At 41.8% G+C, this 25,167-nt stretch overlaps 1 protein-coding gene across 5 annotated transcripts in view; it reads left to right on the top strand.

Annotated features, from left to right (window-relative positions):
* Positions 1-1,054: 1,054 nt before the first annotated feature.
* Positions 1,055-25,167, top strand: part of LOC124039250 (arf-GAP with dual PH domain-containing protein 1-like) — a 35,380-nt gene continuing 11,267 nt past the window's right edge. For 2 of the 5 annotated variants that reach the window (XM_046355168.1, XM_046355169.1), the window contains exons 1-4: positions 1,055-1,421; positions 16,095-16,225; positions 17,161-17,252; positions 22,239-22,321. In XM_046355168.1, coding sequence (XP_046211124.1) covers positions 1,337-1,421; positions 16,095-16,225; positions 17,161-17,252; positions 22,239-22,321 — 391 coding nt within the window. In that variant the 5' untranslated portion in view covers positions 1,055-1,336. Of the gene's footprint in view, positions 1,422-5,146; positions 5,313-16,094; positions 16,226-17,160; positions 17,253-22,238; positions 22,322-25,167 lie in introns of those variants that run through there. The other 3 variants (XM_046355166.1, XM_046355167.1, XM_046355170.1) reach the window with 2 other exon arrangements.

Consider the following 25,167-nt stretch of genomic DNA (forward strand, 5'->3'; position numbering starts at 1 on the left):
TCTTCCAGGCACAAATGAGAGAACACCTCACTCTGACCATTTACTCGCCCTTCCTTGCAGAGCTGGTTAGGCAGTTTGTTATCCAGATCGTAGGTGACTGTAACTGCTGCTAGCAACAATGTAATTATGTTTTTATTATGTTATCAACACGGGTGTTGAACGTTCGTAAATTCTTCAGATATTCTGCGCTCTGGCACACTTGACGAGAGTGCTCTGAAAACGGAGAAGATGGCCAGAGTGAATTTACGAACGTACCCCAAACAAGTCTAATTGGAATGAATGGCAGTAAAGGAGTTCAGAGCACACACTGGACGCTCTGCTCTGGCTGATGAGTAGGGTTGATCCAAGCGTTCTGACCAACGGCAGTCAAGCACCCAAGATAACTGGGCTATCTTTCTAACTACTTCCAGATACAAATGAGATAATACCTCACTGACCATTTTACTTGACCTAGCAGAGTTGGTTATGCTGTTTTCATGTTATCCAGAGAGTTGGTGACTGGAACTGTGTTGCTGGCAACCATTTAATTACGCCTTTTTTCAGACGTTTACTTGCACCGGCCATATTCAACTGGTGCTGATCATTCGTAAATTCATCAGTCATTCTTCACTCTGGCACACGCAGATGAAAGTTCTCTGAAATCGGAGGAGATAGCTAGAGTGATTTACGAACGCACCCAATTTCTTATCACAGCACTGGCAAACCATGGTTGACCCCTCCCTGACCAAAATGGCTGCCCCTTAGCCCATAATAAGAGTGTTAAATACCTTCTAGTATTCCAATTTCTAAATCGATGTTTTCGACAATCTACTAACTTTTAAAGGGACAGAAGAAAGTGGAAGTAAAGGCAACTACAAATACATAATATTTGCCAGTGAAATGTATGGACAGTGTACATTTTGTACAAAATAAAATAGTCCTTATCAAAACTTTCACAATGTGTTGGCTGTCAGTGTCAGAAAGAAAGAATTAGGCTACACAGGTAGTAAAAAAAACATGTAATGATCATCATACCACTGGAGGTCTCACTGCGACTGCAGACACATGAGTTGGAGGAGAATGAGGGGATGACACAGACTTCAGATTGCAGATAATGCATTCAGCAAGACTTCGTAATAGAGCCGTAGTTTACAAGATAGAGACTTGTCAAACCTTCAAATCATCTCATCCAAGCGTATTTCTAATAGGCTTTTCATTTGCTTTTTTTGTTCAAAACCAGGAGCATTTTTTGTTTAGTATTTCGAGTTGCCTACAAGGTCACAATTGCATTTTTGCTTTATCCCAGTGAACGTGCTTTGTATTGAAGTCTTTCGGATTGGGTGGAGATCAAACGGCGATGGAGTCGGAGAGGAATAAACGGCTCTTGCAAGATGTCCTGGCCAGACCTGGAAACGATGTATGTGCAGACTGCGGCAATGCAGGTAGGAAACGAACGGTTGATAAAATAGAACGCCAAATCGTTTATGGTCCCTCATCATGCATGTGTGCGACGCGCGTGTCATAGCCTAGTGTAGAATGCACCTGCCAGTTAACCTTAAATAGCCTATACTGTTTTATTTAGTTGTTGTTGTGACAGCTTGTCAGTCAGTGCTATCCCTATCTGCGATTCAACCAAGAATTGCCTTTTGTTCATTGTTCTGGAATGTCAAAATACAATTATTGGTTAAATCGGAGGCCCCATCTAACGAATGTCTCTATTTTATGCAATGTCATTATTTCTAGTGCACTTTAAAGTCAATAGTTGTGGAAACAGGAAATAATGTGAATTGCGTTTGTGAGACACACCTTATAGCCAGTGCTAAAGCATTGGCAGCCAGCGCTTACTGAGGAGCATTGCTGGACTATGGGACCTTGTAGGGTATAGGGGAAACTGCCAAATATATTGAGACATGCAGACCTTGAAAAAACAAAACAACAAAAAAAACATTCATATACTTTCCTGAGTAGCTTCCATAATGTATGCCATTGTCTGTCACTCGAACCTACAGTCATTCTGACAGACAAGTAAATGAGTGGTTAAACCAGTGGCGTCAGGCAAAACTCCAAAATGATACTTGGAGAAAAATACATTAAAAAATGAGCCCAGCCACTGCTCAACCTCATCATAAATTGACTGATTTACTTGTGGAATGGCGCGTACCTGTACAGTGCAACATGACATATATGCAAAATAAACGCTATCAATTCACAAGCCCGACTTAAAATGCCGACATCAATGTGGAAGTAACCAGTGCATAAAACAGCTGACCGCGAATGCAAACTATGCCATACAAATCATACACATGCATTAAAATGAAAAGGCATAGGCCTACATCGAAGGACATACTTATGCCTACAATCAACAAGAACGCATGAAGACAAACCACCCACATGGCAAAAACTGGTTGAATCAACGTTGTGGCTACGTAATTTGAACCAAAAAAATACGGATGTGATGACGTAATTTGCAAAAAGTAATCAATGTCATGGAATGTTATATTTCTTTCACCCAAGTCTTAACCTAAATCCAATGACAGGATGACGTTTTGGGTTGACTTCACATTGAATTCATGTTAGTTGACAACTCAACCAAATGTAAATCAAAACTAGATGTTGAATTGACTTCTGTGCCAGCTGGGAAACTCCACCAAAGAACGACCAAAAGCACGAAATACAAAAGGAAAATCTAAACATGTCTTTTTAAGGGAGCAAAGGTCCCTTTACTAGAATAAAATACACACATAAATAGATGCATGAATAAATAAAAATCACATATAAATAGCTAAATAAACACACGTAAAACAAATACATTGATTAATAATTGCACACATACATAGATACATCATTTAAATAATGAATCCCACTTTCTTTCATTTCATTCATTCATATTATTTCTGCATTTACTTTTATATTTATTCCTCCAGTATGACAATGAGGGGGTGTCAAGCAAACGTATATGGGTGATATTGATTGGTTGATCAATACCACTGCATGTTGATCTATTATATTTGTCACTTTTTTGGGGTTTGGAAATATATGACATGCTGCTGTTCCGCACACGCACCATAAAAACACTCAAAAAGAACAAATGGAACATTGCCCTTGCTTGACATAGAAACAGGTGAACAGTTTTGGAACACTGAGCTATTGACTACCTGCCTGCACCAGGTTGCTGTGTTAGGAGTGGGTCGCTTTTGATAGTAAGGCAAAGGACTACAGCCATATATATAGGTTTGAACCTAGAGGAAGACCAAGAGACGGGAGTAGGCAAGAAGGAATCGACCGGGATGGGCAAGAGGAATGACTGTAACGTTATTTGCTTCACGGAAACATGGCTCACTGGAGAGACGCTATCGGAGTCGGTGCAACCAGCTGGTTTCTCCACGCATCGCGCCGACAGAAACAAACATCTTTCTGGTAAGAAGAGGGGCGGGGGCGTATGCCTTATGGCTAACGAGACGTGGTGTGGCCACAACAATATACAGGAATTCAAGTCCTTCTGTTCACCTGATTTAGAATTCCTCACAATCAAATGTCGACCGCATTATCGACCAAGGAAATTCTCTTCGATTATAATCACAGCCATATATATTCCCCCCCAAGCAGACACATCGATGGCTCTGAACGAACTTTATTTGACTCTTTGCAAACTGGAATCCACACATCCTGAGGCTGCATTCATTGTAGCTGGGGATTTTAACAAGGCTAATCTGAAAACAAGACAGAGTCCCCCGTCTGTCCTGAGCTGCCAGAGCCGTCAGTTCCTATAGGTTCAGGTTTTGCGGCCTGAGTCCGCACCTTTGGGGGGGGGGGGGTGTACTGTTTTTGAGTTTGGCCTGGTATGGTTCTCAATCAGAGGCAGGTGTCGTTAGTTGTCTCCGATTGAGAATCATACTTAGGTAGCCTTTTCCCACCTGTGTTTCGTGGGGGTTTATTTTCCGTGTCAGTGTTTTTTTCCACACGGAACTGTTTTTTTTTCACGTTGTCATTTTTTGTTTTTGTTCAGTGTTCTTATTAAAAAACCAAGATGAACACTTACCGTGCTGCGTATTGGTCCGATCCTTGCTACTCCTCCTCCTCCTCAGAAGAGGAAAGCCGTTACAGGTATTGAATAGTGTGGCTGTTGAACACGTTGAGGTGTTACCTTAGATTGTAAACTGTCATGGTCAAAATATACATATTCAATGGTTGTAAAGATGGGGAGAGGTCTGTCCGTAATAAAAAGAGATGATCTGCTTTTTTTGACACCACACTCCACAAAGCAAGTCCTGCAGGCTCTAGTTTGGTCTTACCTTGATTATTGTCCAGTTGTGTGGTCGAGTGCTGCAAGGAAATACCTAGTTAAGCTGCAGCTGGCCCAGAACAGTGGCACATCTTGCTCTTCATTGTAATCAGAGGGCTGATATAAATAAAATGCATTCCAGTCTCTCTTGGCTAAGAGTTGAGGAGAGACTGACTGGGTCACTTATTTTCACAAGAAATATGAATGTATTGTAAATCATAAACTGTTTGCATAGCCAACCTACACAAAGCTCTGACACACACACACACTTAGCCCACCAGACATACCAGCAGGGGTCTTTTCACAGTCCCCTAATCGAGAACAAATTCAAGAAAGTGTACAGTATTATATACAGCCATTATTGCATGGCACCTTTTTTTTAACAGATAAAGCAACACCTTACAGCACAACGCCTCGCCCCTATTTGACCTAGATAGTTCATGTATATGTATTGATATGTAGGCTACGTGTGCCTTAAACATAAATGTACGTCGTTCTGTCCTTAAGTTGTTTTTGTCTATTAAGGTTCTGTATTATGTCATGTTTTGTGTGGTGTCATTGATATATGGAAATTCATATTCAATATTCATAAGCATTGACTAACTCCTCTAGGGAAGGGGAAGTGCCGCAGGCACAATGTTTTGATTTAACTGACCTGGAAGACCAGGTGTGTTGAATTTAGGCAATCACTGAACTGATCAATTAGCTCAGTTGGTCAGCGCTGCATTCAGTACATACAAATGTAATGGAATGTTTAATTGAACAGAAACGGTGCTGTACTGAGAGACATGTTGAAAAATGGGAAGGGCTTGTGGGTGTACAAAATGCACCAATGCCCTTTAAATACTTCACTCATTGCTTCAAGCCACACCCATCGAACGGAGCAAACGTATCTCCAAGTCTGATCAAGAACATACAAGAATGTTTTGGGAAAGTGAACTGAACAAACCCCTGCTGTGGTGCCTAGTTGAAACAAAATCTTGCAGTACTCCTAGAACCAAGTTGCCTACTCCTGCTCTAGGATCCTGTGGTGAAAGGACTGCTGTGCAAGGTATTTCTTCCAAGGCCCATAATCACATAGCGTCTCAGCATAGGGATAGTGATCTAGGATAACCTCCCCCTTGTCTATGTAATTGTACTCGGTGTGTATGCAAAACTTATCCTAAAATCAGTACTACTCAGATTCTTTGAATATGCATGCAGGCCTGTCAGCAATACCACTCCACCTTAAATGCAACTACAACAGGAATAAGAATTAGCTTAGTCAGTCAGTAACTTAGCTAACTAGCTAATGAAACACTAATGTAAATGTGCACAAGCTTCTTAAATCAGCCAAATTGTATAAAAACAGCCTATTGGCAGTAACATTAGGAGTGTCTTGTCAACTTTGTCACAAAGGCATCAATAATCTGTCAGGGGAACAAAGTAGTTTGACCAAAACATTCAAATACACAGTAACTGGCTAGTCTTTAAAATATAGCTATGAATTATATAGCAGCTAGCTGACCCAAGATTTCGATGCATGCCTCCACACAGAAAAACAGGTCATCTGGATTTGCGTCATTCTTTTTTAAGGTTTTATTGGCAGACTACATCCCAAAAGGTGTATTGCTGCCACTACTGGGTTGGGTAAAAACAGAGAATAAAAAATAAAAAAATTGATTATTTAAAAAATATATTTTCTCGTCATCTAAATGTACTCAGATCCTTACACAGGCTTTGGGGCCTGAAAGGGGGAAGCATCTTCAGACAGTATTCCCTGCAATATTTGAGTCATGAAATCTTGGAGATCCAAGAACCTTTTAGCTGCTTTCACAATGATTTCCAGTTTATTTTTATTTTTTTATTTTTTTTGTAATGTACAATTCATCACCTCTGCAATAAACGCAAAAAAGAAACAACCTTCTACACGACTGGTGTTTCAGGATCTCTTAACTGACTGACATCCTCAGACTGTTGTGCATCCACTGCCATAGCGTCATGTCTACTCACTGCTTCGACAATTGTCACTGCCTCTGTGTAGGAGACCATCTCGACAGCCCTGATCCTTCCTGCTTTGACCTTCTTCACCTTAACAGGGCACTCAGGGAACGTGATTCCCATCACAATTGCAACACCGTGCCTCCTCAGACTCTTCAACAATGGTATTCAGTTGGCCAGACTTTTTACATTTATGACATTGAAGTGGCTTTTTTTTTACATAAGCTTGCACTGCATATCTCATATCCCAGCTTAAAATGGGAGAATACAGAAAGGCTTTCCTCCTTCCCGTTCACAGTGCAGATTATGTGACGTGAATAAGTGACGTGAATCAACTATTCCTTGCATGTTCATCTTAAACCATGAAGCCTCAGTATCCATCGAGATGCCAGATATGACATCATTTATCGGTGCCCTACTCCGAAAATCATAGCATGTCACTTCAGTTTGGCATGTTGTTATATATACAGTGCCTTGCGAAACTATTCGGCCCCCTTGAACTTTGCAACCTTTTGCCACATTTCAGGCTTCAAACATAAAGATATAAAACTGTATTTTTTTGTGAAGAATCAACAACAAGTGGGACACAATCATGAAGTGGAACGACATTTATTGGATATTTCAAACTTCTTTTAACAAATCAAAAACTGAAAAATTGGGCGTGCAAAATTATTCAGCCCCCTTAAGTTAATACTTTGTAGCGCCACCTTTTGCTGCGATTACAGCTGTAAGTCACTTGGGGTATGTCTCTATCAGTTTTGCACATCGAGAGACTGAATTTTTTCCCATTCCTCCTTGCAAAACAGCTCGAACTCCGTGAGGTTGGATGGAGAGCATTTGAACAGCCGTTTTCAGTTCTTTCCACAGATTCTCGATTGGATTCAGGTCTGGACTTTGACTTGGCCATTCTAACACCTGGATATGTTTATTTTTGAACCATTCCATTGTAGATTTTGCTTTATATTTTGGATCAGTGTCTTGTTGGAAGACAAATCTCCGTCCCAGTCTCAGGTCTTTTGAAGACTCCATCAGGTTTTCTTCCAGAATGGTCCTGTATTTGACTCCATCCATCTTCCCATCAATTTTAACCATCTTCCCTGTCCTTGCTGAAGAAAAGCAGGCCCAAACCATGATGCTGCCACCACCATGTTTGACAGTGGGGATGGTGTGTTCAGGGTGATTAGCTGTGTTGCTTTTACGCCAAACATAATGTTTTGCATTGTTGCCAAAAAGTTCAATTTTGGTTTCATCTGACCAGAGCACCTTCTTCCACATGTTTGGTGTGTCTCCCAGGTGGCTTGTGGCAAACTTTAAACGACACTTTTTATGGATATCTTTAAAAAATGGCTTTCTTCTTGCCACTCTTCCATAAAGGCCAGATTTGTGCAATATACGACTGATTGTTGTCCTATGGACAGAGTGTCCCACCTCAGCTGTAGATCTCTGCAGTTCATCCAGAGTGATCATGGGCCTCTTGGCTGCATCTCTGATCAGTCTTCTCCTTGTATGAGCTGAAAGTTTAGATGGACGGCCAGGTCTTGGTAGATTTGCAGTGGTCTGATACTCCTTCCATTTCAATATTATCGCTTGCACAGTGCTCCTTGGGATGTTTAAAGCTTGGGACATCGTTTTGTATCCAAATCCGGCTTTAAACTTCTTCACAACAGTATCTCGGACCTGCCTGGTGTGTTCCTTGTTCTTCATGATGCTCTCTGCACTTTTAACGGACCTCTGAGACTATCACAGTGCAGGTGCATTTATACGGAGACTTGATTACACACAGGTGGATTGTATTTATCATCATTAGTCATTACGGTCAACATTGGATCATTCAGAGATCCTCACTGAACTTCTGGAGAGAGTTTGCTGCACTGAAAGTAAAGGGGCTGAATAATTTTGCACGCCCAATTTTTCAGTTTTTGATTTGTTAAAAAAGTTTGAAATATCCAATAAATGTTGTTCCACTTCATGATTGTGTCCCACTTGTTGTTGATTCTTCACATTATATCTTTTGTTTGAAACCTGAAATGTGGCAAAAGGTCGCAAAGTTCAAGGGGGCCGAATACTTTCGCAAGGCACTGTATATGTTCAACAAAAGACAATCATTTTTTAATTTGACAAAAAGGACAAATCAGTTGTAATCGCACTGTGGATGTATTGTACTTCATAATTGCCTTGGGGGGCATACTAATATTTCACTTAACAGCCTTACTTATGGATTGTGGATCAATTATCAGCCAACTCGGTGACACCCACAGAACACAATTGTGAAGAGTATGCAGAGATATTACTGTTGTAGCTCATACTGCAGGACTTTGACTCTGAGAAATCACCTCGCCAGTCAGTATTGTGCGTATTGGTCATTCAAATTGCAATGTACAGCCTTACCTAAGGATCATGGGCCCATTAAATGGGGTATCAGCCTACTCAGTGACACCCACAGAATACAACTGTGAAGATTTCACACAAATATTCGTGTTGTAGCTCTTACTGCAGGACTTTGACTGTGGGAAATCACCTCGCCTATTGTGCATATTGGACATTCATATTGCAATGTACAGCTGTGTTTTGGACTTACCCCATTTGTAAAGCCCTACATTGCATCATGAATGTTCAATACGCAAAATAAACTGTGGGAAATCACTTCACTACTCAGGTTAAGTCCTTGCAATAAGAGCTATGACCCTAATATTTGTGCAAACTCTTCACTGTGAACATTTAATTGACCCAAGTTCCATAGCCAAGGCTGTACAGTCATGGCCAAAAGTTTTGAGAATGACACAAATATTAATTTTCCCAAAGTCTGTTGCCTCGGTTTGTATGATGGCAATTTGCATATACTCCAGAATGTTATGAAGAGTGATCAGATGAATTGCATTTAATTGCAAAGTCCCTCTTTGCCATGCAAATGAACTGAATCCCAAAAAACATTTCCACTGCATTTCAGCCCTGCCACAAAAGGACCAGCTGACATGTCAGTGATTCTCTCGTTAACACAGGTGTGTGGTGAGTGTTGACGAGAACAAGGCTGGAGATCACTCTCTCATGCTGATTGAGTTCGAATAACAGACTGGAAGCTTCAAAAGGAGGGTGGTGCTTGGAATCATTGTTCTTCCTCTGTCAATCATGGTTAACTGCAAGGAAACACGTGCTGTCATCGTTGCTTTGTACAAAAAGGGCTTCACAGGCAAGGATATTGCTGCCAGTAAGATTGCATCTAAATCAACCATTTATCGGATCATCAAGAACTTCACGAAGAGTGTTTCAATTGTTGTGAAGAAGGCTTCAGGGCGCCTAAGCGCCAGGACCGTCTCCTAAAGTTAATTCTGCTGCGGGATCGGGGCACCACCAGTACAGAGCTTGCTCAGGAATGGCAGCAGACAGGTGTGAGTGCATCTGCACACACAGTGAGGCAAAGACTTCTGGAGGATGGCCTGGTGTCAAGAAGGGCAGCAAAGAAGCCACTTCTCTCCAGGAAAAACATCAGGGACAGACTGATATTCTGCAAAAGGTACAGGGATTGGACTGCTGAGGACTGGGGTAAAGTCATTTTCTCTGATGAATCCCCTTTCCGATTGTTTGATGGACTGTACAATGGATTCAGTCTGCCCCCAATGCAATTCTGAAGTCGAATACATCCACATTGTGATTTCAACTGATTAAAATTTAAGGCAAATTAACTAATTGTTGACTTTATATAACAACATTCCAAACTTGTTAAGCATTATCCAGTTGAAATATGGCATGATTCCACTATTTGTATCTGTTTGCATCAGTTTCAATGCAGGTCTTTTATTTTGAAGGTGAACTGCAAATTCCACGATTGTGGTTAGCTTCAGATAGGTGGTGCAAAAGCAGGCAAAACTAGTCGAGCAATGCACTGTGACATTAATCAACCAATGGTGTGTTAGATACAGATGTTTGACACACCCCCCCCCCCATTATAATATTGGAGGAAGAAATACATCAATAAATAAATGAATACATATATACATTTATTAAAGTTTGAGTAATTAGATAATACATAGATAAATAATGAAATACATACAGATATGTAGATACAGTACCAGTCGAAAGTTTGGACACACCTACTCATTCAAGGGTTTTTCTTTATTTGTTTACCATTTTCCACATTGTAGAATAATAGTGAAGACATCAAAACTATGAAATAACACACATGGAATCATGTCGTAACCAAAAATGTATCAAACAAATCCAAATATATTTTATATTTGAGATTCTACAAGGTAGCCACCCTTTGCCTTGATGACCGCTTTGGCATCCAGCCAACACAACTGTGGGAAGCATTGGAATCAACATGGGCCAGCATTTTTGTGGAATGCTATTGGCACCTTGTAGAATCCATGCCCTGATGAATTGACGCTGTTCCGAGGGAAAAGGGGGGCGCAACTCAATATTAGGAAGGTGTTCCTAATGTTTTGTACACTCAATGTATATTTGACATTTGTATCTAAAAGCATATTTGAGAAATAAAGTTGTCATATACACATATTTATGACATTTTGGCCTTACCCTTTAAGACTAATGTTTAATCCATAGATGCTACAAAGCAAAAATTGGTGTCATATTCATCTTTAATGCTTGCTCTGTAATATGAGTATTATTTTGATTTCAATATTATTCTTTTTACACCAATTTATGAATATAGAAAAATATAAACAGGAATATGAACAATGTACCGTTTTTAATTTGGCAAATGATTCAATATACTGTTGAACATTAATATACTCTAAAGGGCATATCAAAGTCCCAGAGAGGGATCTCTGCTAGTTTTAAAGTTAAGGCCCATTTTATACGGAGAAATTGGCATAATAGGCAATGTAACCAATCACAGCCTTCCTTTTACTTTGATCATTGCATTTCCTGAAAATCACCCGCAGAGGGCGGTGTTGTACTCGATTCCAGGACTCACGTCCCGATTTTCAATACTTGTGACTTAATAATAAATAATAATATATGCCATTTGACTTGAGTCTTGGACTCGACCCTTGCCATGCTCTACCAACTGAGCTACAGAAGGACCACTACTTGACTTGGACTCGACCCTTGGTGACTCGAACTCACCTTCTCGTGACTTGCATTTGCACTTGGACTGGATAGGCTACTGTGCTAAGCAGAATATTAGCAGAAATGGTTGCGCAGAGCAGCGAGGGTTCTGTTCTCGAGCAGTGAGAAGGATGCGCCAAACCCGGCACACGCAGCCTACATCAGCTGGTGAGCTGAGGTGGAGCAAGCGATGATAATGGGCAGGTAGAATCCGCTCTGGCTCCACCTCTGATCATAGGCTACATATCACGCAAGCGACTCTCTTGCTTTCCCGTAACCACCAGTCACCAACCTACTATTAATTAATTAATTCAAATAAAATTATTTAACCTTTATTTAACTAGGCAAGTCAGTTAAGAACAAATTCTTATTTACGGCCTACACCGGCCAAACCCGGACGACGCTGGGCCAATTGTGCGCCGCCCTATGGGACTCCCAATCACGGCCGGTTGTGATACAGCCTGGAATCGAACCAGGGTTTCTGTAGTGACTCCTTTGGCACTGAGATGTTCAGTGAGGAATTAGTGTATATCACCAGTGATGTACTGTACCACTGTCAGAGGGATAGCCATTTGCGTCCACACGTTGATGATAACATACAGTATTATGCTAATGTTCAGAATGTCTCCCCTGTGTGGTCCTACTGATATAAGGCCAGATATTGTATGTCCACACACAAACTCAACTCTCCTATCAGGATTCTTCCCTTCAAATGGCCACAGCCCACAGAGAATTATTTTCTTTTCCCACACGCGAATTTGTCTTTCCCCTCCATGAAGGGCAATATCCAAATGCTGAGGCAGAGAGAAACTGTTAAGCTTTACTAGTCCCTGACCTACCTCGTCTAGTGGAGCGCAGAGTAAGAACGAATAAGCCATCAAACACAGAACCCCCAGGTGCGGACACGCATGCACGCGCACAAATGCACGTGAACGCACACACCCCCTCACCACAGTCTTGTATAACTAACCTTGTGGAGACACACAATTCAGTCCCATTTAAAATCCTATTTTCCCTAACCACTAAACCTAACCTTAACAATGAACCCTAACCTTAACCCTAAATCTAACCTTAAAACGAATTCTAACCTTAACCCTTAACCACCTAGCAATAGCATTTCTCCTTGTGGGGACTAACAAAATGTCCCCAGTTGGTCAAATTTTTGTTTGTTTACTATAGTTAAACACGTCCACAACAACAATGCGTAGCTCAGCTATCTGTCTCGTGCCCAGAGAAGCAGGAAGAGAATTCGGTGAAAGCTGCTGAAGCAATCTAACTAATGTATACCATGGTGATGAAGGGGTTAAAACATCAGCCATTCTAGGGAACGTGAGAGGGTAGGCATAAGGCGGCCAATTAATTAATCAATTAATAGTTGTTATCTCGTTCTGACTAATTAAACACGCCCCCCACTGTCTGTACTGTGCCGCTGCTTTGCACACAAACTTGTGTGCACACGCAGACACACACACACACACAGGGGGAATCCAATGTGTGTTAACGAGGATGTTTTCCACCTTACCGATACTAACAGTCATGTCAAGTGGGAAATCCCAGTGACAGAAGCACATGTGTTTTCTGTTGGTGGTCAGTTTGATTTCCTCCGCTCTCTGATTCACACACCTAGTGACCCCACCTCTGGCTATAGGAGGCCAGTTCTGATGGGTATATTGTTCCATAGAGATGGAGTCATCATTTACGGACATGAGGCCACACCCTGATGACATGTTCTGGGCACTCAGAGCTAAGGGATACAGTGGAGAGGGGACAAAGTCAACACAAAGCAGATCCCTCTTTGGATCTCTCTTTGGTACTTGCCCCAGCGCTTCAAAAGGGGCTGTATCTCCATCTGAGCTTTCTCTGCATCCCAAGAGTACATGGAAATGCAAGAATAGACTCCATCCTTACCGCTTAGCTCTCAACTGACTCTCGAGTCGTACACTGTGTGTGTGTGTGTGTGTGTGTGTGTGTGTGTGTGTGTGTGTGTGTGTGTGTGTGTGTGTGTGTGTGTGTGTGTGTGTGTGTGTGTGTGTGTGTGTGTGTGTGTGTGTGTGTGTGTGGAGCATAAGGCTGCAGTGTGTTTGGGAGGGGCTTTCCAATGTGTGTTAATGTGGTTTGTTAGAACTGGGTGTCAGAGCAGAATTATCTGCAAGGAGGGTGGTCTTGCCAGATGTGCAAAACTGCCTCTAAACTTCATGAGAGGTTTCAATGCCTCAGGACCTATTAAACTGAGTCGAAACATTGAGCCGAAGTCAGCTAAAATGATATTCAACACAAATGATTTACAAACACAAACGTATGCACATGCAAATTTGCATGCATACAGTTGAAGTCAGAAATTTACATAAACTAGTTTTAATAACTCCAACCTAAGTGTTTCAACCACTCCACAAATGTCTTGTTTACAAACTATAGTTTTGGCAAGTCGGTTAGGACATCTACTTTGTAGTCATTTTCCCAACAGTTGTTTACAGACAGATTATTTCACTGTATCACAATTCCAGTGTGTCAGAAGTTTACATACACTAAGTTGACAGTGCCTTTAAACAGCTTGGAAAATTCCATAAAATTATGTCATGGATTCTGATAGGCTAATTGACGTCATTTGAGTCATTTGGAGGTGTACCTGTAGATGTATTTCAAGGCCTACCTTCAAACTCAGTGCCTCTTTGCTTGACATTATGGGAAAATCAAAAGAAATCAGCCAAGACCTCCACAAGTCTGGTTCATCCTTGGAGTAATTTCTAAACGGCTGAAGGTACCACGTTCATCTGTACAAACAATAGTACGCATGTACAAACACCATGGGAACACACAGCCGCCATACCTCTCACTAAGGAGACGCGTTCTGTCTCCTAGAAATGAACGTACTTTGGTCAAATCAATCCCAGTTCAACAGCAAAGGACCTTGTGAAGATGCTGGAGGAAACGGGTACAAAAGTATCTATATCCACAGTAAAACGAGTCCTATATCGACATAACCTGAAAGGCCGCTCAGCAAGGAAGAAGCCACTGCTCCAAAACCGCCATAAAAAGGCCAGACTATGGTTTGCTACTGCACATGGGGACGAAGATCGTACTTTTTGGAGTAATGTCCTCTGGTCTGATGAAACAAAAGTAGAACTGTTTGGCCATAATTACCATTGTTATGTTTGGAGGAAAAAGGGGGATGCTTGCAAGCTCCATCCCAACCGTGAAGCACGGGGGTGGCAGCATCATGCTGTGGGGGTGCTTTGCTGCAGGAGGGACTGGTGCACTTCACAAAATAGATGGCATCACGAGGCAGGAAAATTATGTGGATATATTGAAGCAACAGCTCAAGACATCAGTCTTGTTAAAGCTTGGTTGCAAATGGGTCTTCCAAATGGACAATGACCCGAAGCATACTTCCTAATTGTGGCAAAATGGCTTAAGGAGAACAAGTCTAGGTATTGGAGGGGCCATCACAAAGCCCTAACCTCAATCCCATAGGAAATATGTGGGCAGAACTGAAAAGGCGTGTGCGAGAAAGTAGGCCTACAAACCTGACTCAGTTACACCAGCTCTGTCAGGAGGAATGGGCCAAAATTCACCCAACTTTTTGTGGGAATCTTGTGGAAGGCTATCTGAAACGTTTGACCCAAGTTAAACAATTTAAAGGCAATGCTACCAAATACTAATTGAGTGTATGTATGTAAGCTTCTGTCCAACTGGGAATGTGGTGAAAGAAATAAAAGCTGAAATAAATAAATCTCTGCTATTATTCTGACATTTCACATTCTTAAAATGAAGTAGTGATCCTAACTGACCTAAGACAGGTGATTTGTACTAGGATTAAATTGTGAAACTGGAACTGAATTGTGAAACTGAGTTTAAATGTATTTGGCCAAGGTGTATGTACTTCAACTGTGTGTGTGTGTGTGTGTATACACATAGGTATCAGCTGATTGGGCTACATTCACATTGTCAAGAGTTTCTAAAGCCTTGAATACGCTCATGCATTGACTAGAAAGAGAGCACTCATCCAGGAATTGCACGAAGGTCATTCAGTCAGCCAATTTCTCTCTCAGAATAGCGTGTGTATGTGCGTGCATGTATTCGTGTTCGTGTGTGTGTGTGTGTGTGTGTAATGCATGCATTATCACAGTAGAGAGATAACATCTCTCATATCTTCAGGACACCCATCCTTATCATGAATATCTCTTTGTTGTGTCCCAAAAAAGGGCTGAGTGCAGGCCTATTCTTGTTTGTGGCAGATGCAATTTGACAGTTTATTCTTTCCATAGCACAGTGCTTTCTGCAGGGTTCTATCATGTGTTTGCCTGTCACAGCTCTGTAGTCACTGTGTGTGCGGGAACGTGCGTACATGCTTGCATGTGTGTGATAGAGTGTAGCGATGTCCTGGAGGTCTGTTGAACAGTGCTCTAATACCCTCTGTGGATTTTGATCAGTGAATAAATGCAGTATCTAGCTCATTTCCTGTGTCGAAGCCTAAATATGTTTTCCACTAATCCGATTCTGCAGCTCTGCTGTCTTTTGTCCACACACAAACACACTCCCTATCTCTTTCTCTCTCCATGCAGCTCTATCCAGTTATACTGGGTTTGCTTCATGTACCTATTACCTTTCAGAACTGCAGGTTTCAGTACTTTTAGTATTTATAGTTTGGACCTTGAGCTCATATCCCTTCTGTTGCACCGCATTTATGACGCGCTCTCCCCCCTTTGGTTCCTCTCTCCCTTTCTCCCTCCATATCTCTCCATCCCCACTGTTCTCTCCCTCCCTCTCTTCCCCCCCTTCTCCTCAGAGCCAGACTGGGCTTCAGTGACTCTGGGTGTGTTTGTGTGCCAGGGCTGTTCCCTCCTCCACAGAGGCATCCCCCACATCAGCAGGGTCAAGTCTGTTCAGCAGGAGATATGGGACGCCTCAGAGGTTGAGGTCAGTAAACCCTGCCATAGAGGGAAGCAGGAGAGGAAGATACTGGGACCATGTACATTATATTGTGTTGCATTACATTGGTACAAATACATTTATTACATGTCACAACCTGATTTGAGATCAGATCTTGCCATCCAAGTTCTTAAGTCGGCTCATGTTAGAACAAGCCAAAAACTGACCCGCAGTCAGTTCCAGTAGTGTGTCTGATAGGCAGGTCAGTGGTTTATTCACCCACCCGCAATTGCTTATATCACCTTCCGCAACCACCTGACTATATGTGATAAAGGGAACATCTGAGGCCCACACCTGACAGTAACCCGCAAATATAGAAAATATGCTGTACAGTTCCCTTTTTTCTCTTGAACACATATATATATATATATATATATATATATATATATATATATATATATATATATATATATATATATATATATATTATATACAGTTAGGTTCACCACTTTATTTTAAGAATGTGAAATGTCAGAATAATACTAGAGAATAATATTTTTCAGCTTTTATTTCTTTCATCATATTTCCAGTGGGTCAGAAGTCAACATACACTCAATTAGTATTTGGTAGCATTGCCTTTAAATTGTTTAACTTGGGTTAATACATACTTTTAAATGATATTATGTGAGCTAAACATTTAAAAAGATTAAAACATGTTTTGTTCTTAAAGTATGATTTATGTTGATTACTAACAACAACAAAATACTTAAATATATGTAATTGTGTACTGTAGAATTCCATTCATTCCTATGGAAGACTGCTCCTACTTGGGATTGCCAATATGGCTGAGTGGTGGCTTCAAAGCCTTTCAATGGCCTGTACATAGCATCTGCAATCCAGGGTTTATATACATCATTGGTTGTCAATGCATTAATTGATTTGTATTAAAATCGAGAAACCTTTATTGTTCCGTCTGTCCTCAGCTAATGGCTGCCATGGGTAATGAACCAGCCAAAGCCAAGTATGAACAGAAGGTTCCAGCATTCTACTACAGACCCAAACACACAGACTGCAAGTAAGTCACCCACATGACTGAGTTATAATGATGTGCTGACAACGTCTGGTCGATTAGTATGTCGACACTTAGTGGTATACAAAGATATCACTGCTGTGTCAAGTGTTGTTACTCTAAAACGCTTACTGTTTCACACCCGTACTGAAATGTAACACGCTGCAGAACTTCTTCCTTTGTGTGTGTGTGTGTGTGTGTGTGTGTGTGTGTGTGTGTGTGTGTGTGTGTGTGTGTGTGTGTGTGTGTGTGTGTGTGTGTGTGTGTGTGTGTGTGTGTGTGTGTGTGATGGGTGGTGTATGTGTGCACGTACGTCAGTGCGTTTGCCTGTGAAAAAAAGAGGGAGGGAGGGAGGGTGGTGGGAGGGACGTACGTCAGTGGAGGGCCTGGGAGGGAGGGAGGGAGGGAGGGAGGGAGGGAGGGAGGGAGAAAAAGCGAGAGAGAGAGACGAAAAAGTGTGAATTGTTGTGACGGTTTTGACTTGAGGTTATTATTTATAGGGGTGCCAGGTATCAAATCAAATCAAATCAAATTTATTTATATAGCCCTTCGTACATCAGCTGATATCTCAAAGTACTGTACAGAAACCCAGCCTAAAACCCCAAACAGCAAACAATGCAGGTGTAAAAGCACGGTGGCTAGGAAAAACTCCCTAGAAAGGCCAAAATCTAGGAAGAAACCTAGAGAGGAACCGGGCTATGTGGGGTGGCCAGTCCTCTTCTGGCTGTGCCGGGTAGAGATTATAACAGAACATGACCAAGATGTTCAAATGTTCATAAATGACCAGCATGGTCAAATAATAATAAGGCAGAACAGTTGAAACTGGAGCAGCAGCACAGTCAGGTGGACTGGGGACAGCAAGGAGCCATCATGTCAGGTAGTCCTGGGGCACGGTCCTAGGGCTCAGGTCCTCCGAGAGAGAGAAAGAAAGAGAGAATTAGAGAGAGCATATGTGGGGTGGCCAGTCCTCTTCTGGCTGTGCCGGGTGGAGATTATAACAGAACGTGGCCAAGATGTTCAAATGTTCATAAATGACCAGCATGGTTGAATAATAGTAAGGCAGAACAGTTGAAACTGGAGCAGGAGCATGGCCAGGTGGACTGGGGACAGCAAGGAGTCCTCATGTCAGGTAGTCCTGGGACATGGTCCTAGGGCCCAGGCCAGTTGAAACTGGAGCAGCAGCATGGCCAGGTGGACTGGGGACAGCAAGGAGTCATCATGTCAGGTAGTCCTGGGGCATGGTCCTAGGGCTCAGGTCCTCCGAGAGAGAGAAAGAAAGAGAGAAGGAGAGAATTAGAGAATGCACACTTAGATTCACACAGGACACCGAATAGGACAGGAGAAGTACTCCAGATAAACAAACTGACCCTAGCCCCCGACACATAAACTACTGCAGCATAAATACTGGAGGCTGAGACAGGAGGGGTCAGGAGACACTGTGGCCCCATCCGAGGACACCCCGGACAGGGCCAAACAGGAAGGATATAACCCCACCCACTTTGCCAAAGCACAGCCCCCACACCACTAGAGGGAAATCTTCAACCACCAACTTACCATCCTGAGACAAGGCCGAGTATAGCCCACAAAGATCTCCGACACGGTACAACCCAAGGGGGGGGGGGGAAACCCAGACAGGCCGACCACAACAGTGAATCAACCCACCCAGGTGACGCACCCCCCAGGGACGGCACGAGAGAGCCCCAGCAAGCCAGTGACTCAGCCCCGTAACAGGGTTAGAGGCAGAGAATCCCAGTGGAAAAAGGGGAACCGGCCAGGCAGAGACAGCAAGGGCGGTTCGTTGCTCCAGAGCCTTTCCGTTCACCTTCCCACTCCTGGGCCAGACTACACTCAATCATATGACCCACTGAAGAGATGAGTCTTCAGTAAAGACTTAAAGGTTGAGACCGAGTTTGCGTCTCTGACATGGGTAGGCAGACCGTTCCATAAAAATGGAGCTCTATAGGAGAAAGCCCTGCCTCCAGCTGTTTGCTTAGAAATTCTAGGGACAATTAGGAGGCCTGCGTCTTGTGACCGTAGCGTACGTGTAGGTATGTACGGCAGGACCAAATCAGAGAGGTAGGTAGTAGGAGCAAGCCCATGTAATGCTTTGTAGGTTAGCAGTAAAACCTTGAAATCAGCCCTTGCTTTGACAGGAAGCCAGTGTAGAGAGGCTAGCACTGGAGTAATATGATCAAATTTTTTGGTTCTAGTCAGGATTCTAGCAGCCGTATTTAGCACTAACTGAAGTTTATTTAGTGCTTTATCCGGGTAGCTGTTGTGCCTACCAGAGAAAACATTGGTTTCTCCTTTTGGTTTGGGAGGGAATGAGTCCCATCTGGTCCGTCAAATATACACCAATACAAAGGACTTATGTAAAAGTCAGGATGGAAATAAACTTTTCATAAACCCTTAAAACATTGGAAAGAACTTCAAAAACAACTATATTATTTTGCGTGGGTTGTATTAGCAACATCAATGATTACACACACATATAATAATATAACACAATGAGTTCTGGTTCCTCCAGAAATGTCCTGTACCTCGGGCCTGAAGAGTCCAGCCCGGTAAAGGAGTTCAGGGAACTCCCGTGACCTTAGTCACGCAATGTTTGTTTGTTCATTCAAGTGTAGCGTAAACCCAGTATTAATCATACAAACAATATAACAATTATTTTACCACGGAACTTTAAAGCGTATCAACTCTTACTAAGTCCTCAACTACAACTAACTACATAAATCATCACAGTATACATCACATCAAAACAAATTAAATACCGTATACAAAAAGGTCGTAGTCAGTCAGACATTCCAATCCGCCAACAGATCTCCAGCGGAGAAAGGCCACGAAGAACAGAGGGGTGTAGTCCACGGACGCAAAGAGTGGTCCGATCCTGGGTAAACTCTATTAGGCTACAAAACACACGGAATAGAGAAGCTTCGGGAAGTGAGGGTTGAACACATCCTCATTCACGTCTCCATCACAACCCTTTTTGCGCAGCTGATGCTGGCTATTTAATTGGGAATGAAAGGGAAAGCGCCCTATTGGAAGGAGAAACACTGAGACGGTTCAGAAAAATTCAGGGCCGTCACAGTGTGCCTTCTACAATGACAGTGCCGAGTTGTGCCTGTGCCATTACGTTTCTCTGTGGGTGCCAACTAGAGGTCGACCGATTATGATTTTAAAGCCGATACTGATTAATCGGCTGATTTTTATTTATTTATTTTTATTATAAAAAATAAAAAATTATATATATATATTTTTTTAAGTGTTTTTGTAATAACGACAAATGAACACGTATTTTAACTTAATATAAGACATCAATAAAATCAATTTAGCCTCAAGTAAATAATGAAACATGTTCAATTTGGTTTAAATAATGCAAAAACAAAGTGTTGGAGAAGAAAGTAAAAGTGCAATATGTGCTATGTAAGAAAGCTAATGTTTCAGTTACTTGCTCAGAACATGAAAACATATGAAAGCTGGTGGTGACTTTTAACATGAGTCTTCAATATTTCCAGGTAAGAAGTTTTAGGTTGTAGTTATTATAGGAATTATAGGACTATTTCCCACTATACCATTTGTATTTCATTAACCTTTGACTATTGGATGATCTTATAGGCACTTTAGTATTGCCAGTGTAACAGTATATAGCTTCTGCTCCTCCCTGGGCTCAAACTAGCAACACATCGACAACAGCCACCATCGAAGCAGCGTTACCCATGCAGAGCAAGGGGAACAACTACTAGAAGGCTCAGAGCAAGTGACGTTTGAAACGCTATTAGCGCGCACTAACGAGCTAGCCATTTCACTTCGGTTACACCAGCCTCATCTCGGGAGTTGATAGGCTTGAAGTCATAAACAGCGCAATGCTTGACTCACAACGAAGAACTGCTGGCAAAACGCACTAAAGTGCTGTTTGAATTAATGTTTAGTGCCTGCTTCAACATACCACCGCTCAGTCAGATACTTGTATGCTCAGTCAAATCATATGCAACGCAGGACACGCTAGATAATATCTAGTAATATCATCAACCATGTTTAGTTAACTAGTGATTATGATTAATAGTTTTTTATAAGATGAGTTTATGCTAGCTAGCAACTTACCTTGGCTTACTGCATTCGCGTAACAGGCAGTCTCCTTGTGGAGTGCAATGAGAGAGAGCTAGGTCGTTATTGCGTTGGACTAGTTTACTGTAAGGTTGCAAGATTGAATCCCCCGAGCTGACAAGGTGAAAATCTGTCGTTCTGCCCCTGAACAAGGCAGTTAACCCACCGTTCCTAGGCCGTCATTGAAAATAAGAATGTGTTCTTAACTGACTTGCCTAGTTAAATAAAGGTATATAAAATAAATAAAATAAAAAAATCTGCTCCCAAAAATACTGATTTCCGATTGTTATGAAAACTTGAAATCATCCCTAATTAATCCCCATTCCAATTAATTGGTCGACCTCTAGTGCCAACCCAATAATGTTAGAGAGGGAATCGTCAGAGACAGATTTGCTTTTGTGTCAATTTAATGGACTACTTTAATCTGAATAATCTGATGTTTGTTCTCGAGCTGACCGTACTGACATGATTATTATAAGAGACACCGAAAAAAGATAGGAACATCTAAAATAGACCTGCATACAGTTTGAAAATGTCTATCAGAGAGAGAAGGGAGAGGCTGCTGTTGTCATAGTGAGGTTCACTCCTCTACACACACAACCAAAAATAGATCATCTGTTATTAATCAGTTTACTCATGCTAATCAATCTCTTTGTCCTGGTGTAAAGGAGTGTGTGCGTGTGTGTGTGTGCGTGCGTGCGTGCCTGTGGGCAATGAAGATGAAAGGAAAGGAGAATCTGTCACAGCAAGATAAGTAGAAATGTGGCCTGTGTCCCAACCTCTCAGCTCGTTAGGTCATCATTCATTCACATAGCAGCGTGGCACCTGTGCTATAGAGAAAGGTGAGAGAAGGTGAAACCCATCCATTGCTTCATTGTGCTCTAGGCTACTGCGGGAGCAGTGGATCCGAGCCAGGTACGAGAGGAACGAGTTTGAGTTCATCGAGAAACAGGAGCCATACTCTGCAGGTGAGCTGGCACACACACACACACACACACACACAAGGTTTGCCTATGCAAAGCTATGGATGCAGAGCTATGCAAAATCAAACCACCAAATAGTCCTCTGAAAATAAACGAAATCCTTTCCCAAGCATCAAGTCAGAACTTTTGTTAAAATCCATTGCACTCAACAGTGGCCACATAAATGCTTTTTGTGAACTATGAATTTGAAGAACGGATGACGTTGAGGCGTAGAATGAAGGCAGAGTGAATATGTCTGGCCTTGTATTCTTCCTTGGTGGTTGTTTGTGTTCTTACTAAGATGAGGCAGACAGTATAAGTGTCGATGTCAGTGAATGACTCATGCTCTTTTTTTCATTGCATGAAAGCACTCTCACTCTTATTGGAGCCAGACTGGACTCTCATTGATTAAAGATGACCTCATCTGTTTACTATGAGATTCAACTTCCTCCTTGGGCACACACGCACACAGTAGTGATTCGCGGGTTGACTCATATCCCGCAGTTATATCCTCAGGGTGGTCAGGTTTAGGGTTATGCAATATTGTGTGGATGAAGGGCTTAGGAGGTGCAATAAAAATCCATGAATGTAGTATTCTTGTGCAATTCATATCTATAGGCTACTTTGAGGTTGTTGTTTTTTAAATCTGGCATTAGCTTTCGGGCTTAACTGAATGCGCACCAAATACAAGCCGTTTTTTTTTTGTTCCAGCAGAACATTACTAGGCTATTCTGTTAAGGTATCACGGGATCCGGCAGTCTAATTTAGGAGGTTTTCAGCACCAGAGAACAACCAGTATTAAAATGAGGAACAGAGGTTGTATTTACATCTTCTTTTGATTTATTTGCTGTCCAGTAAAATGAGTGCAGGTACATATTTACAACAGCAGTTCTCCTGATACCTGTAAAGAACAGGCTTATATACCCACAATACCCTGGCACGCCCGATTGTAGAGAGACCATACCAATGCGCACTTAAAGCGGATACATGAATAGACCATCGCTATAAGCACTAAAAGGAAATCAAATAGACAGACCTCATCTTAATTACAGACACACACACGCACACACACACAGCTATATTTCTGTGATACATAGGGATGCATTGGGCAGGTGATTTGTATTTGTATTTGTTTGTATTATGTCTATTTGCATCACATAATATTTTAATATTATTTGCATCGTCCAGGGTTAACCCAGGGTTAAAATGAATAGATCCATAGGTCCTACCCTCATCCAGTCATCTGTCGCCTCGCTACCCTCTTTAAGGCCTTATATGTTCTGTTACCTTTCAGTACCTGTCAAAAGTTTGGACACACCTACTCATTCAAGGTTTTTTGATTATTCAATGTGAAGACAATACAACTATGAAATAACACATGTGGAATCATGTAGTAACCACGATTCCAACAAATCAAAATATATTTTATATTTGAGGTTCTTCAAATAGCCACCCTTTGCCTTGATGACAGCTTTGCACACTCTTGGCATTCTCACAACCAGCTTCATGAGGTAGTCACCCGGAATAAATTTCAATAAACAGGTGTGCCTTGTTAAAAGTTCATTTGTGGAATTTCTTTCCTTCTTAATGCGTTTGAGCCAATCAGTTGTATTGTGACAAGGTAGGGTGGTATACAGATGATAGCCCTATTTGGTAAAATACCAAGTCCATATTATGGCAAGAACAGTTCAAATAAGCAAAGAGAAATAACAGTCCATCATTACTTTAAGACATGAAGGTCAGTCAATCTGGAAAATTTCAAGAACTTTGAAAGTTTCTTCAAGTGAAGTCGTAAAAACCATCAAGTGTTATGATGAAACTGGCTCTCATGAGGACCACCACAGGAAAGGAAGACCCAGAGACACCTCTGCTGCAGAGGATAAGTTCATTAGAGTTAACTGCACCTCAGATTGCAGGCCAAATAAATGCTTCATAGAGTTCAAGTAACAGACACATCACAACATCAATTGTGCAGAGGAGACTGCGTGAATCAGGCCTTCATGGTCGAATTGCTGCAAAGAAACCACTACTAACGTACACCAATAAGAAGAAGAGACTCGCTTGGGCCAAGAAACACGAGCAATGGACATTCGACCGGTGAAAATCTGTCCTTTGTTCTGATGAGTCCAAATTTTAGATATCTGGTTCCAACCGCTGTGTCTTTGTGAGACGCAGAGTAGGTAAACGGATGATCTCCGCATGTGTGGTTCCCACCGTGAAGCATGGAGGAGGAGGTGTGATGGTGTGGGGTGCTTTGCTGGTCACACGGTCTGTGATTTATTTAGAATGAAAGGCACACTTAACCAGTTTGGGTTAAGTTGGACCCCAGAGTGAAGAAAAAGCAGCCAACAAGTACTCAACATAAGTGGGTACTCCTTTAAGACTGTTGGAAAGCATTCCTCATGAAGCTGGTTGAGAGAATGCCAAGAGTGTGCAAAGCAAAGGGTGGCTACTTTAAAAAATCTCAAATAAATGTTGATTTGTTTAACAGTTTTTTTTGTTTACTACATGGTTTCATATGTGTTATTTTTTTTTTTTGATGTCTTCACAATTATTCTACAATGTAGAAAATAGTAAAATAAAGAAAAACCCTTCAATGAGTAGGCGTGTCCAAACTTTTGACTGGTACTGTGTATCCTTCTGTAGGTGCAGGGAGGGTGGTGGTAAACTAGACTCCCAGTGCTCAATGGCTGTATTGATTCTGCATGCAGAGAAAAGGGAGGAGTGGGGGTTGTTATTGATCGATTGTGGTAATGAAAGGTGAATAAATCACGATTAACTGGGAAAAAGAGAGATGCCAACATCTGTCACCAGGGGATGGAGAGAGGGAGGAGAAAACAGGTGGACAGATG

This window comes from Oncorhynchus gorbuscha, linkage group LG07 (genome assembly GCF_021184085.1).
Source record: "Oncorhynchus gorbuscha isolate QuinsamMale2020 ecotype Even-year linkage group LG07, OgorEven_v1.0, whole genome shotgun sequence".
Lineage (NCBI taxonomy): Eukaryota > Metazoa > Chordata > Actinopteri > Salmoniformes > Salmonidae > Oncorhynchus > Oncorhynchus gorbuscha.